At 40.9% G+C, this 13,904-nt stretch overlaps 1 protein-coding gene across 1 annotated transcript in view; it reads right to left on the bottom strand.

The window, feature by feature from the left end:
• The window catches only part of LTBP1 (latent transforming growth factor beta binding protein 1), a 426,823-nt gene that overhangs the window by 153,403 nt on the left and 259,516 nt on the right, over positions 1–13,904 (bottom strand). The window contains 1 exon segment of the mRNA XM_032653008.1: positions 1,655–1,777. Coding sequence (XP_032508899.1) covers positions 1,655–1,777 — 123 coding nt within the window.

Below are 13,904 nucleotides of genomic sequence, written 5' to 3'. Positions count from 1 at the left end.
AAGTGTACCTAATCTACAACATTCAATGTAGTCATTTTAACCAGACTACAAAGCAAATTATTTAAGGAAAAACAAATATTCACAACAAATTCTATACTCAAACTCTAAAAATGTTTTATGCTTAAAGTATACAACTGTATTTACAATACTCTACTCATGTAATTCCAATCAGCCAGAAGTTATCCCTAAATTATCTGGATATTGTCAATGATGTCATTTTTGGCCTGAAATTTCCAAATCCTTGCATCAGTTTTCAAGTGTACCTTGTATGCAAGCATAATTTTACAGTCTAATTTTATCACCCGCCATAAAAAGCCCTATAATTAGGTGCCTGCCTGCTTTATGATCAGAACTGTCTGTGAAAGAACACGGAAGAACTTACGTGCAAAATTTCCTAATCTGTATTTGACAGGTTTCAAAGGAAAATAGTAGTAATTAGTAACAACGTTCCAAAACACTCAACAAACTCCTCTAAAAGTAATGAATGAGATTGCCATTTTAATTTTATTACATTTGTCTTTATTTCACCATGTCTATCCATCAGCTTAGGGCACAGAGTTAGAGATGCACAGTTAAAAGCAAACGATGGTACCTTCATGAAAAATATGTCTTGATGATATGACAAATTTAAAACTGGGGACCAGAAAGATACAACTTAACATATACCAATGCCACATTATAAAAACAGGTAAATAAAAACAAAAACCTAGCAAGACAAAAATTAATGCAGGATTGCTCTTAACATCTCGACAGTTTTCTGCCATACATTAGTTTAAAATGTTTAACCTTTAATTGTATGTGACTTTGAAAAATCTGTTGCATTTACCTACTTCGTAATAATGGACACAAGTACCTTAAAAATAAGGTAGTCTTAAAAAATTCTGTGTCTGAGCCCTTTACATCTAAAATGCACACATCTAATTGTCAGGTGATCTGTATTGATTACGCTGGATTAGGTTTTGTGGCAAGAGTGTCTTTTTGGAGAAACTACATTTTCTGTACCAATATTAGCACATAAGATTTGATGGATGATTTTTATCCTTAACAAGTTAAAAAAAAAATCTTAGACACAGATTTGTAAGGCAAAATCGTTTAACTTCAGGGACACATATCAGTGGTTTTTGAGGACAACAGAATAGAATATTTGAAATTAGAATTGAATAAAAAAATCTGAAACAGAGCCTTGCTAACTATTTCCCAGACTCTTCTAACCAAGAAAGTACAGTGAAGCCTCATTAAATCAGACAGAAGTGACTCAGAATTTGGACTAATTAAAGACAGAAGCTGGGACAAAGTTTCACTCCACCTAAATAATGCTTAAAATACTCATGAAGGAAAAATCTGTTTTCATGTCTTAGGTATGCTAATTTTAATTAACTGTTTCTTTGCATAATTCCTCTGTGTGCTTGTTCTCTACCTTAAGTTTAAGCTGTCATTTTTTTTCTGAACACAATAAAATGCATTTTTTAAATAAACAGATTTATTGTAGTATATCAGGCCGCCTCCTCCCTCCTGTCATTTTAATGACATTTCCCTGCATATTTACAGTACTCAGTTGACCGCTGAGTATTTACCTTCTTTTGGATACTTCCCCTTCCCCCCACCCCCCCCAATAAAACATGCAAAATAGTAATAAAAAGTGATCATTACTTACGAACGCAACTTGAAAAGGTAGGATCTGGCCCAAATCCTATTTTGCAGGTACATCTATAGCTGCCCATGGTATTCAAACACTCACCATTAGGGCACACACCCTGTAGTTGGCATTCATTAATATCTGCAGGAAAACAATTCTTTTAGAAAGAGAAGTCAAGTTCTATGGAACAGATTCTGGCTGTAAATTGCATTCCCTGTCTTCATCACTATAATACCTCTCGGTTATAGTAAGTAAGAGATGCGAGCAACTCTTAATGCAGCAGCAGTTTAATCAAATCAAACATTTACTGAACATCTACAATTTAGCAAATATTTACTATGCACCTACTATGTACCTGGTTCTATGCTAGATACTAGAGACTTACCAGTGAACAAAACTGACCAAAGATGCCAGCCTTCACAGAGCTTATATTTTAGTCTTAGTGCTTTTTAACTATTATAGGGCATACAGGCAAGGCGAAGACTCTCACCCTGGAGACACTTATAGTCTAGTTGTGCCTATAACTATGTAAAAATTAAAGAAGTGAAAATCGTTATCACAATCAGAAGAAAGGTCATAAACCTGAAGAAATTAAATTATGAAATTGCATGTATAGACAAATAAGAGCTACTAAAGGAAGGTGGAGGTAAGGGAGACTGCAGCATGGAGAAGGAGGTAAGACTTCATCAGGTGTTGAATTTGGGGAGAAGCCAGATGGATGGGCAGGAAGGGGTGAATGATCTACATGGGTGGACATCAGAGCATGAGTGACAGAGACTGGAGAAGGAAAGGGATCAGGAAATCATGAGTCAAACTGTTGGCTGGAAAAGAAGTTTCAGGAAGGTGAATAGTCGGAAAAAGAGCTGGTTAAAGCCAGGCTAGGTTTGGATGCAATTTTATTGAAAACAGGGAAATATATGAAAGGTCTGTGAGCAGGAGGAAGATATAATCAAGGGCGGGCTCTAGGGAAACACATCTGGCCAGCACATGGCTTGGTGAGATGAGATTAAAAGTCTGATCACTGAAGGAATAAGCAAGCATGAGACTGGTGACAAGCCAGGTTAGTGAGAATTATCAGGAAGAGAAGGAATGAAGTTTTGTTTTTTGTTTGTTTGTTTTTGAAGGGCAACTGACAGTGCATGGTGTTTGGTGTTTGGCCAACGTGGCACTAGAGAAGAAGAGGGTAAAAGATGCCCTTGAGGCTTCTAATCTGAGCAAAGAGGAAAAGACACTATTGGTTTTGTAGAAAGTTCTGTGAAGGAAAAAGGCAGATGAAGAGAAAAGCTTTCCACATGAAAGAATGCTCAACATCACTAATCATTAGAGAAATGCAAATCAAAACTAGAGTGAGGTATCACCTCACACCAGTCAGAATGGCCATCATCAAAAAATCTACAAACAATAAATGCTGGAGAGGGTGTGGAGAAAAGGGAACCCTCTTGCACTGTGGGTGGGAATGTAAATTGATACAACCACTATGGAGAACAGGATGGAGGTTCCTTAAAAAACCAAAAATAGAACTACCATATGACCCAGCAATCCCACTACTGGGCATACACCCTGAGAAAACCATAATTCAAAAAGAGTCATGTACCACAATGTTCACTGCAGCACTATTTACAATAGCCCGGACATGGAAGCAACCTAAGTGTCCATCGACAGATGAATGGATAAAGAAGATGTGGCACATATATACAGTGGAATATTACTCAGCCATAAAAAGAAACGAAATTGAGTTATTTGTAGTGAGGTGGATGGACCTAGAGACTGTCATACAGAGTGAAGTCAGTCAGAAAGAGAAAAACAAATACCGTACACTAACACCTATGTATGGAATCTAAAAAAAAAAGAAAAATGGTTCTGAAGAACCTAGGGGCAGGACAGGAATAAAGATGCAGACGTAGAGAATGGACTTGAGGACACGGGGAGGGGAAGGGTAAGCTGAGACGAAGCGAGAGAGTGCCATTGACATATATACACTACCAAACGTAAAACAGATAGCTATTGGGAAGCAGCCACATAGCGCAGGGAGATCATCTCGGTGCTTTGTGACCACCTAGAGGGGTGGGATAGGGAGGGTGGGAGGGAGATGCAAGAGGGAGGAGATATGGGGACGTATGTATATGTATAGCTGATTCACTTTGTTATAAAGCAGAAACTAACACACCATTGTAAAGCAATTATACTCCAACAAAGATGTTAAAAAAAAAAAAAAAAGAGGTAAGTTTTACACTAGAAGGTCACGCTGGGATACTCAAGTATTGTATAAATATCCAGCCACAGCAGCAGATTCAGGAATAAAGTGAAAGGAAAGCATCACTGGAAACAGAGCCTCAAGGTCATCTGCATGTGGTGATTGCTATGGTCTCAACGTTTGGGGCCCCCCACTCCACCGCCAGATTCATATGTTGAAATCCTAACCCTCCCCATAGGTGACGGTATTAGTAGGTGAGGCCCTTGCAGGGTGTTTCAGTCATGAGGGAAGAACCCTCCTGAATGGGATTAGTGCCTTATAAAAGGGGCTCCAGAGAGATCCCTAGTCCCTTCCACCATTTGAGGACACAATGGAGACATGTGTAACTGGAAGAGGGCCCTCACCAGAAGGTGACCATGCTGGTGCCTTGATCTGGGACTTACCCGCTTCCAGAGCTGCGAGCAATAAATACCTGCTCTTTTTAAGCTACCCAGTTGGTGGTATTTTGTTATAGCAGCCCAAATGGACTAAGACAGTGGCCCAAGGGGAAATCAAAATGATTTGGAAGAGGAGAGATGAAAATGTGGCAATTTTAAAAAAAAGATTATAGAGTCATTTGCAAAGGTAATTAAAAATAAACAGAATGTGACAAGTTAAAAGTAAAAAAGAATTAGTAGTCATCTATTTTATTCAGGGTGTCTTATGAAGCTTAACAGTTAACAGACTTGGCTTTTAGTGTTTCCACTTGAAATTATATTTACTTCTTTCAATCATTAATTCTAATAAAACTTCTATTAAGGATCCTAAAATGTTAATTTTCTACATTAAACTGAACGCCATGGTAGCAAAACATTACTAGCAGAATCGTCACATAAAAAGGCAAATGCAGCCTGCAATAAATCACTATTTGCTTATATTTCATATTCTACGTAGCCAAAGATATCTACATGGACATATCGTACCCGACACATGACAATATGACATTTTCAACGACATTCAAATGACAACCCATGTTTGTTGTGTAAATTCTACAGCATTCCAGCTTGCATGCAGCTGGAAACTGGTATAGCTAGATGACACCTGGACCAGCATATGGTCCAGCACCTGCCCATCTTACTCTTTTTTTTTATGTTTGGGGTAGGAGTTTATTAATTAATTAATTAATTTTTGCTGTGTTGGGTCTTCGTTTCTGTGCGAGGGCTTTCTCTAGTTATGGCAAGCGGGGGCCACTCTTCATTGCGGTGCGCAGGCCTCTCACTATCGCGGCCTCTCTTGTTGCGGAGCACAGGCTCCAGACGCGCAGGCTCAGTAGTTGTGGCTCATGGGCCTAGTTGCTCCACGGCATGTGGGATCCTCCCAGACCAGGGCTCGAACCTGTGTCCCCTGCATTAGCAGGCAGATTCTCAACCACTGCGCCACCAGGGAAGGCCCCCCATCTTACTCTTGATCAGAGTGTGTGTTGTATTATAATGCACATTTATGCACAGCATGTGATTGAAAATATCCCCCTATGACTCATTCTCTTTAAGAGAACCACCATGAAGGACCAGGAAGAGTGCCAAGTCCAGTTGGGGCTTACAGGGTACAAGCGAAGCCCCTATTGTATGTCCCCACTTAAACCTCAAATTTGGGTAACCAGCCAGTTGTGGTCAAAAAGGCTGGACCACTGTTTCCCCTCATGTTCCCACTAGGGTGTGATCATCAGCCTTCCTCTTTCTCTGAGGGGCTTTTACTCCTGTTCATTGACTGCACTATTACACCTTCCGTGTTTATGTCTTGGGACCCAGAATTTTCCCTTATCTGGAAGTTTCTATGACAGTACCATCCAGTCTCCCTGCTGGCTAACCTCCCTGTAGGTTAAGGTGGTGTCTGTCCCCCACAAAGCATAGATACCTGGTACACAACCACTGCCTTATGCTCTCTTCCAATGTCCCCTCTTTGATTCTCAACATTGCCCACGACTTTGACCATGATGCCATGGGAACGGAGGACAGAAATTAAGCCTTAAACAAAAACACTATGGCTAAAGACAGGAAGAAGTAGAGTGAAGAGGAATCATAAAATTTTCCCTTCCCTTTTCCTACCATCTCTATTCTAATCAGCTTGTGCCCCTAGCAATACCACTTCCCCTAATTTTGGCTCCAGAAACCCAGAAGCACGGACACACTCTCACAGCTTCCAGAAAAACTCCCATTTCCCTCAACCACCTCAATTTATTTTTATCATATTCTAGAAAATATCATAAATTAGAGATGAAATTTCCAAGATTTTTTCTTTTTAAAGTTACATCCAGCTAAGTATATCCATCTTAAGTGTACAACTATATGAGGTTTTTGCATATACATACACGTATACATACAAGTAGATAAGTGTGTACACGTGTGTACGCACATACTGTATAACCACCACCCAGATCATGACTTAGAACATTCCCAGTGCCTCAGAAGGCACTTCATGTCCCTTCCCAGTCAACCTCTTTGCCCCCCCCAGGTAACTACTACCCTGATTCCCATCATGGTTGATTAGTCTTAGCTGTCCTTAAACTTCACAGGAAGGGAATCATAGTGTATATATTCTTTTGTCTGACTTTCCTACGCCTAAGAGATTCATCAATGTTGTTGCATACAATTCATCTTTCACTGCTCTGTTACACTTTACTGTGTGAGTACAAAGTTAATTTATCTGTTCTACGGTTGAGAGACATTTGGGGGGTTATTTCCAACCATGCACCTGTGAACATTCTTTTTTTTTTGCAGTATGCGGGCCTCTCACTGCCGTGGCCTCTCCCATTGCGGAGCACAGGCTCCGGATGTGCAGGCTCAGCAGCCATGGCTCACGGGCTCAGCCGCTCCGCGGCATGTGGGATCTTCCCGGACCGGGGCACGAACCCGTGTCCCCTGCATCGGCAGGCGGACTCTCGACAACTGCGCCACCAGGGAAGCCCTGTGAACATTCTTATATGTATCTCTTTTGGTAGGCCTAGGCACTCAGGTCTCTTGGGTACATATCTAGGAGTAAAATTTCTGGGTCACTAAATAAGGCCCACGTTTACTTCAATAAACATTGTCAAACAGTTGTCCTAAGTGGTTATGTGTCAGTTTCCAGTACCAACTGCTCCACGTCCTCATCAAATTACTGTCGGTCTTTTTCATTTTAGTCATCGAGCGGGAGTGTAGTATTATCTCGTTGTGGTTTTGACCTGCATTTCCTTTTCGTATATTTAGTAGCCATTTAGATCTAAAAGCAATCTCTCCTACAGCGTAAATACCTAGAGAGGGATGTTGTAGGTCAATAAGATTGCTTCCCTCTTAGCTGATTCTCAAAGTGGGCTATGCTTAGCTACGGGACACTTTGGGTTGTTCCAAGGACTGGGGAACACTCACTGGGTGGACACTAGGGAACTGAACAAAGTGCGGTTAGTCTCCCTTGACAAAGAAAATTGTCAATAATGCCCTCACTGAAAAACTCACACACAGGGGACGAAAATATGAGTTTATAAGTACAGAAGGGACCATCTTGAAGTAAAGCTGTCTGAGGAATGATGGAGTGGAGGTGGGTGCTTGCTCCATGAGGGGACTTGAAGGGCTGCATTCACTCAACTCAGCCTCTATACTGTCTACATCTGGATGGTCTCCTGCTGTCTCTGAGACTGTGCTTTGGCCCGAGCAAGAAGCAAAACAGACTAGGTTCCCCAGATTGCTGAGCTCGGGGCTGTGTGTGGTTTGTGATCTGCAAGACTACAATCCTAGCCTCACCATGTCTGACCGGGGCGCTAAGGTAATTCAGCAGACTTAACTGTGACCTGCGGACCTGTCCCTGGAGACTGGGCACCCTACACATCTCTTTTAAGCAAGGCAGTTCCTTTACATCTGCTTCAAAAACCGAACTTCTAAGATGGCATTTGTAAAGAAAATTTGAAAATCACTGACATTATTTCTGTGAAAAATCATATTCCAGGTTTCAACAGCTCATTCACAAGTAAAACTTTAAAAAGCATTCCATTCATAAATTGTTCATTCCTAATATGCCAAATCTGAAATCTAAAAATTGGATAGGAATTCCCTTATTTTTTGCCACTTCATTCTTCCATCCCCTGCTTCGTTCCTGAGAGGATTGTGGTGTGGCTAGATAGTTTATATCCTTTGTGTTTAAAGGAAAAGGCAAAAAACTTATGCCCCGTGTTGTTAAATTTAGAACCCCAGAAATTAATATGAAACATGAGCAATTATCTAAATGACTTTCTGAGGTAGTCAGGCTCTTTAAGACCTTTATAAATAAACTGAGGGAAATTAAAGATTCACACATGCATTAAGGGCAAAACACGGGTTGACCGAAAGTGTGCTCTCTGGATATGAGAAGTTTAAGGATTATGCTGAGAGGAGGCGTTATCGGGCCAAAGTTTAACAATTATACGAAACAAGATCGGCTAATTATGAATTATAGTTCTATGTAGGCTTCAATTCCTCAGGCTATTTTCTTATTTAAAATTAAATAAAACTTCTAACTTGATTATAATTTTTTATAAACTACTTATATTTGACAAAAATAATTGTTTCAGGAGTCTCGTATTTTACAGGATCAGCCAATCTCCTTTAATGTGTTCTGATTAAACTGAAAGTATTGTAGTACTTAGTTTAAAAAAACAAACCAATGGTAAACAAACGAATTTGTTCATTGTTTTCCCTCTGCAGACCACCAAATTTCTCTGGACAATTGTGGAATTCTATCCTTTGAAAGAATGGTGTAACCACTTGCATAGAACACAGCTTACTGAGTTCAAGAACAAGGTCAAGATGAATGGCAGAAGGAGCTGACTCAGAACCAGTCACCGCCACCACCCCCACCCCGCCCCGCATCTCCATCTGAGCTGCTGGGCTGGGGAGTCTAGAAGTTTGCCGAAGCAAAAGGGAAGGGAGAAACTCATACATCCCAGTGTATACCTTTAGAGTAGGCAAAATCTAGGGTGGAGGAACAGGGAGGCTACAGCTCATATGAAGATTTACATACTTCTCCATTCACTAAGAACATTTATAGAGTGTCTCTGCCCAGTACAGCCTACCATGAACCTCTGGCCATTTATCAAGTTCAATAATACAAAACTGGTCTTATAAATTTAAAATGGTTGAATATTGGCAGTGTCACATGGTTCAACCTAATACAAAAGAAACAGAAGGCTGGGCCATCTATTACCCAGATAGTATAAAAATACAGAGTAGTTGGGACATATGCATAACAAGAGACCCTCTTTTTTGGGGGGCGGGATACGTGGGCCTCTCACTGTTGTGGCCCCTCCCGTTGCAGAGCACAGGCTCCGGACGTGCAGGCTTAGCAGCCATGGCTCACAGGCCTAGCCGCTCCACGGCACGTGGGATCTTCCCGGACCGGGGCATGAACCCGTGTCCCCTGCATCGGCAGGCGGACTCCCAATCACTGCGCCACCAGGGAAGCCCAACAAGAGACTCTACACAACCTAATGTAACACAGCCTTAGCATTTCAGCATCAGAGGATGATAACAACAATCTAGTACTACGAGGCAAGGATCCTCCTCCTTTGTATTTGTACAGCACACCTTCTCTCACTGGAACTTTGTAACAATTTTGGACGGTGAGCAACACAACAGTTATTCACAGTTTTATAGAGATAACTTTGTCCAAGCTCTTATTTTTTAAAACGGTTAAGGGAGAATGGGGAAATCTAATGGGAGAAATCTCTCATTAAGACCTAGTTTGGTAACTAGGATCCTAAATCATGTCACCTAAAGCAAGTCATTTGTTTTCTCTTGATCTCACTTTCCTCTCTTGCAACGCAGATAATCCCCGAGGTTGCTCCTAGCTTAAATATCCTGACTTCAAAACGATCTGCAAGTTGCCAGAGTTGAAAATGCCAAGGAATAAATAAACTATGACATTTACTGCATAATATATATCATGACTAGCGTAAGTACCCTGTGGGAAATAAACACACTTTTATGTATCTATGCTCCTACAGGAAAGTATGTATGTTTACCAAAGTGAGCACTAATTTACTGCCTTTTTAGTAACACAAGTTTATACAGGAAATGAGGCATGTCCAGTAACCAACAGGAGTTAGGTACCAGGTGAGAACAGTACATGCAGATCTTTACACTGTGTGAAAATATGAAGTGTTTTGGAGATTCTGGTTTTTGCTGATGGACAGCAATGCCATCACACAATTCAGCAATTTGACTTCCAGTTGAAAGCAGGAAAAAAAAACCACCTCTGAGGTAAATACTTTTCCTAGCCAGACAGACCATTTGGCTGTTTAACAGGGATCACTTAATTTAGATAAAGGAGGAGTTCACTCTCTAAGAGGACATATGTATTTCTTAAACTCCCCCACCCCGGGAAGCAGCTTCACACTGGGTACACACACCCCTGGATACTTTTTTTTTTTTTTGGCTGTGTTGGGTCTTCGTTGCTGCGCGTGGGCTTTCTTTAGTTGCTTTGAGCGGGGCCTACTCTTGGTTTTGGTGCGCGGGCTTCTCACTGCAGTGGCTTCTCTTGTTGCAGAGCATGGGCTCTAGGCACACAGGCTTCAGTAGTTGTGGCACACAGGCTCAGCAGTTGTGGCTCGTGGGCTGTAGAGCGCAGGCTCAGTCGTTGTGTCACACAGGCTTAGTTGCTCCGCAGCATGTGGGATCTTCCCGGACCAGGGCTCAAACCTGTGTCCCCTGCATTGGTAGGCGGATTCTTAACCACTGTGCCACCAGGGAGGCCCATGCTTGGATACTTTTATTTAAGGGAATCAATTCCTAGATCTTGAGCCTTCATGTGTTTCCTTCTCTAAAAGTGCTCTAACAACACACTTGCCAATCTCCTTTGCCCTCTCTCCTTTACTCAGTGTCTGCTTTCTCTTCAAGGCACCCTCTTGCCCATCTGGAATCTCTCTAGGTGCACTGCCCTACAATGTGAAATTATCAAAGGCACCAAACGAATAAACAATTCACAAATATATCCCTCCTGAGGGACACAGTCACAGGAAAAGGGACAAGTCTGATTTATTTCATAAGAAAGTCTGGTTTTGCCAATTAGGTTAGACGGCAGACATCATTCATAGAGTAATGAGCCAATGCTGCTGCTGAAAATATGTTGAAAGCCCATATTTAATAAAACATGACAGAAATGAATCTACTGCACCCATTTAAGTTTTGATTAAAAAATGCAGATATTGGCTTAAAAATGTGTGAACACCTAAGTTTTTCAAAATTATTTTAGGAGATAAGGCAACAAAAAAATGTTAGAAGATCAACATTCAAGAGCAATTTTACCCAAGGTATTTTATACAAAACACAAGCTTTGTGAGACTTCTGCTAAAAGAAGAGTTCTGTGGCCGAATATGATTGAGAAACGCTACATATTCTATATACATTTGCACATGGAAGACCCCCTGAGAAGTTCTTTGGCAAGGACTCGGTTTTCTCTGTTTAACTTGGTATTCTCCACACTTTTGGCCATGGAATCTTTTTTCACACACCACCTATTAACATCGAGCTGACCTAATGGTCTGTGGAGCACATTTTGTGAAATGTCGCTCTCTTGGGTCAGCCCCAGGAACTATCACATGGGTCTCTTTGTGATTGTATTTGTTTCAACCTAGGCCCTGCTGCAGCCATAGCCTCATGACCTGTAACTGTCCCACATTTATAAAATAATCATCTAGCATGGGGTGGATTCAATCACTGAACTCACTCAAAGGAAGTAAACCACTGTGGGAACAACTCCCTGCCTTCCAATCCTTCTGTCTGCAGGGTAACATGATAGAAGAATTATCAGAGCCCAGAGAACAGCCTGTATTTATTTCTCAATACATGTGTGCTACACATGGAAGATGCACATCTCTGCTGGTCTTGGATTTCCGACTATAATCTACAGACAGTACATTAATTTCTCCTTGAAACATTCATAGTAACATATCTATTATGGGCTTTGCCCATGACTCGTGATTCAACAGGCATCTTCCCATTGATTTTATAGCCCCAGAGACTAAGGTCAAAGAGCTATTGGAAAACACAATGTGCTAATGACTCACTTCACCACTGTCTTTCCTGAAGAAAAGTGAATAAAATAAGCAGACATTTCCTTTTTGAATCCTATCCCAGTGATAGGAGCACAGTAAGAGGACACACCAGAAAATGATTTTACAATGGATGGGAATGGGCCCCAAATGATTTTAAATGCTAAAATGATGCTCAGGTCCAAATCAAAACTTTAAATTCTTACCCAAAATATTGTGCCTATTTAGACTAGAAAAAGCAGCAGGAGTTCCAAGAGGATGTCTAGGCCAGTAAAGTAACACCTTCACATCAGTAAAACATATCAATTGCCTCTTGGTCATTGAGATTGCAAAACATGATTCAGCATCACAGTAAGTACCCCCCCAGTTTCTGGGATTAAATCACTAAATACAGCAGAGCACTGTGATGAATCTGATAGGTAAATAAAAAGAATTTTAAACATTTTAAGTACTTTGAATAACTTAATTATCAAGTCTGGTTGACTGCAGTCTTAGTTCACGCCTACTGACTTTCTACTATGATTTCCCAAATATATAGCAATAACAGTGGATTCTAAGTTTCATTTTCATACCCACATTAGTCTCCTATACATATTGCTTATTTCCTCCTGGAAAGAAAGAAATATCAGAGCAATAAATTCCCTTATGTTAATGGAACTGAAGGGAACTTTAGAGAAAACACTAACTGTAGCGAGTGTTGCATAAACTAAGAAGTCACAGAAGAACATGCTGAAGGAAGGGAAAAGTCACTGAAAAGCTTTTAAATGAAAACATCAGTGGATATTACGTCACTAGTCACAGTTCTGAATATTAAAGAAATGGTACTGGCCACATGCTGCTAAGTGAAAGAAGACAGACACGAAACACTTACTGGATAATCTGAAAGTTCTAAAAAGACAACTCATCTATGCTTATAATAGTCGGGACAGTGATTACTTCTGGAAAAGAGGGAGAAAGTAAAAATTGAGAAGGGACAGAGGGAGGATTCTGGGTGCAGGGGATCTTCTATTTCTTGACTTGAGTGATAAGTACACAGTTATGTTCACTTTGTGATATTCACTGAGCTAATTCCCTGTGATGTGTGCATTGTTCTATATATAGGTTACACTACTAATAAAAATTTAAATAGATAATAAACTGCATAATTTCTAATATTATCAGACTTTTTTCACCAACACTTTTTCAACATGGCCTCATAAGTTTAGACGTAAAGTGACCTCCCAGTAATACAAATAAAGATCTTCAAGGTGTTACAGACCGATTTCTAAAATTGCCGCAATTCTCTACCTCTTTTTGTATCCATGACCCTGTCTATGTGACTTTGTAACTTCTCCCACTAGCAAGTAGAGTCTATTTTCCCACTCCTTGAATGCAGGCTGGCCTGTGACTTCCTTCAGCCACCAGTTACAGCTGAAGTGACAGTGTGTCAATCCCAAGCCTAGGCCTGAAAAGCTTTAGATAAGACACCTTGTGGAAGATTGCTGAGCCATCCCTGCTGAAGCCATCCTGGACCATCCAGCCCCAGGCAGCCATCAGCTGATCACAGACCCAAGACTGAGCCTGGCTGACATCACCCATACCCGGCCTGGGTCAGCAGAACTGTCCAGCTGCCCCCAGAAGCGTGAGAAACACATGATTGTTTTAGTAAAGTTACTGTTAACTTACAGGGGAAGGGAGAAGAGGTGATACAGAAGGGGAGTGCCTCAGGAGGACTGCTCAAAAGGAATGCAAGCTTAAACAAACAGCCTCTAGAGACCTCAACGTTCTGCTTGTTAAGGACTTCAGGATAAAACTTATAAGGTACAATGGCTTGCTAATAACAAGAGAGAAAAACACTTATTTTACCTACAAAGCAGACACATTTAAAACAAGAAAACTTGCTGTGAAAGTAAACAATGAAGTGTGGAGAACTCTGATTTCTAAACCAAGTTACTGAAAGCACCTAACAGGAGAGTCTGATCTAAAGAGTAAAAGAACCAGAGAGCATCTAATATCCCCCCCAGTGCTGCTGCTTTAAGCCATGGTTTCGCCACCTGTAA

The sequence above is a fragment of the Phocoena sinus genome, chromosome 13 (genome assembly GCF_008692025.1).
Source record: "Phocoena sinus isolate mPhoSin1 chromosome 13, mPhoSin1.pri, whole genome shotgun sequence".
In the NCBI taxonomy this organism is placed as follows: Eukaryota; Metazoa; Chordata; class Mammalia; order Artiodactyla; family Phocoenidae; genus Phocoena; species Phocoena sinus.
The sequence above is the reverse complement of the archived record's forward strand: the minus strand, read 5'-3'. Positions and strand labels throughout refer to the sequence as shown.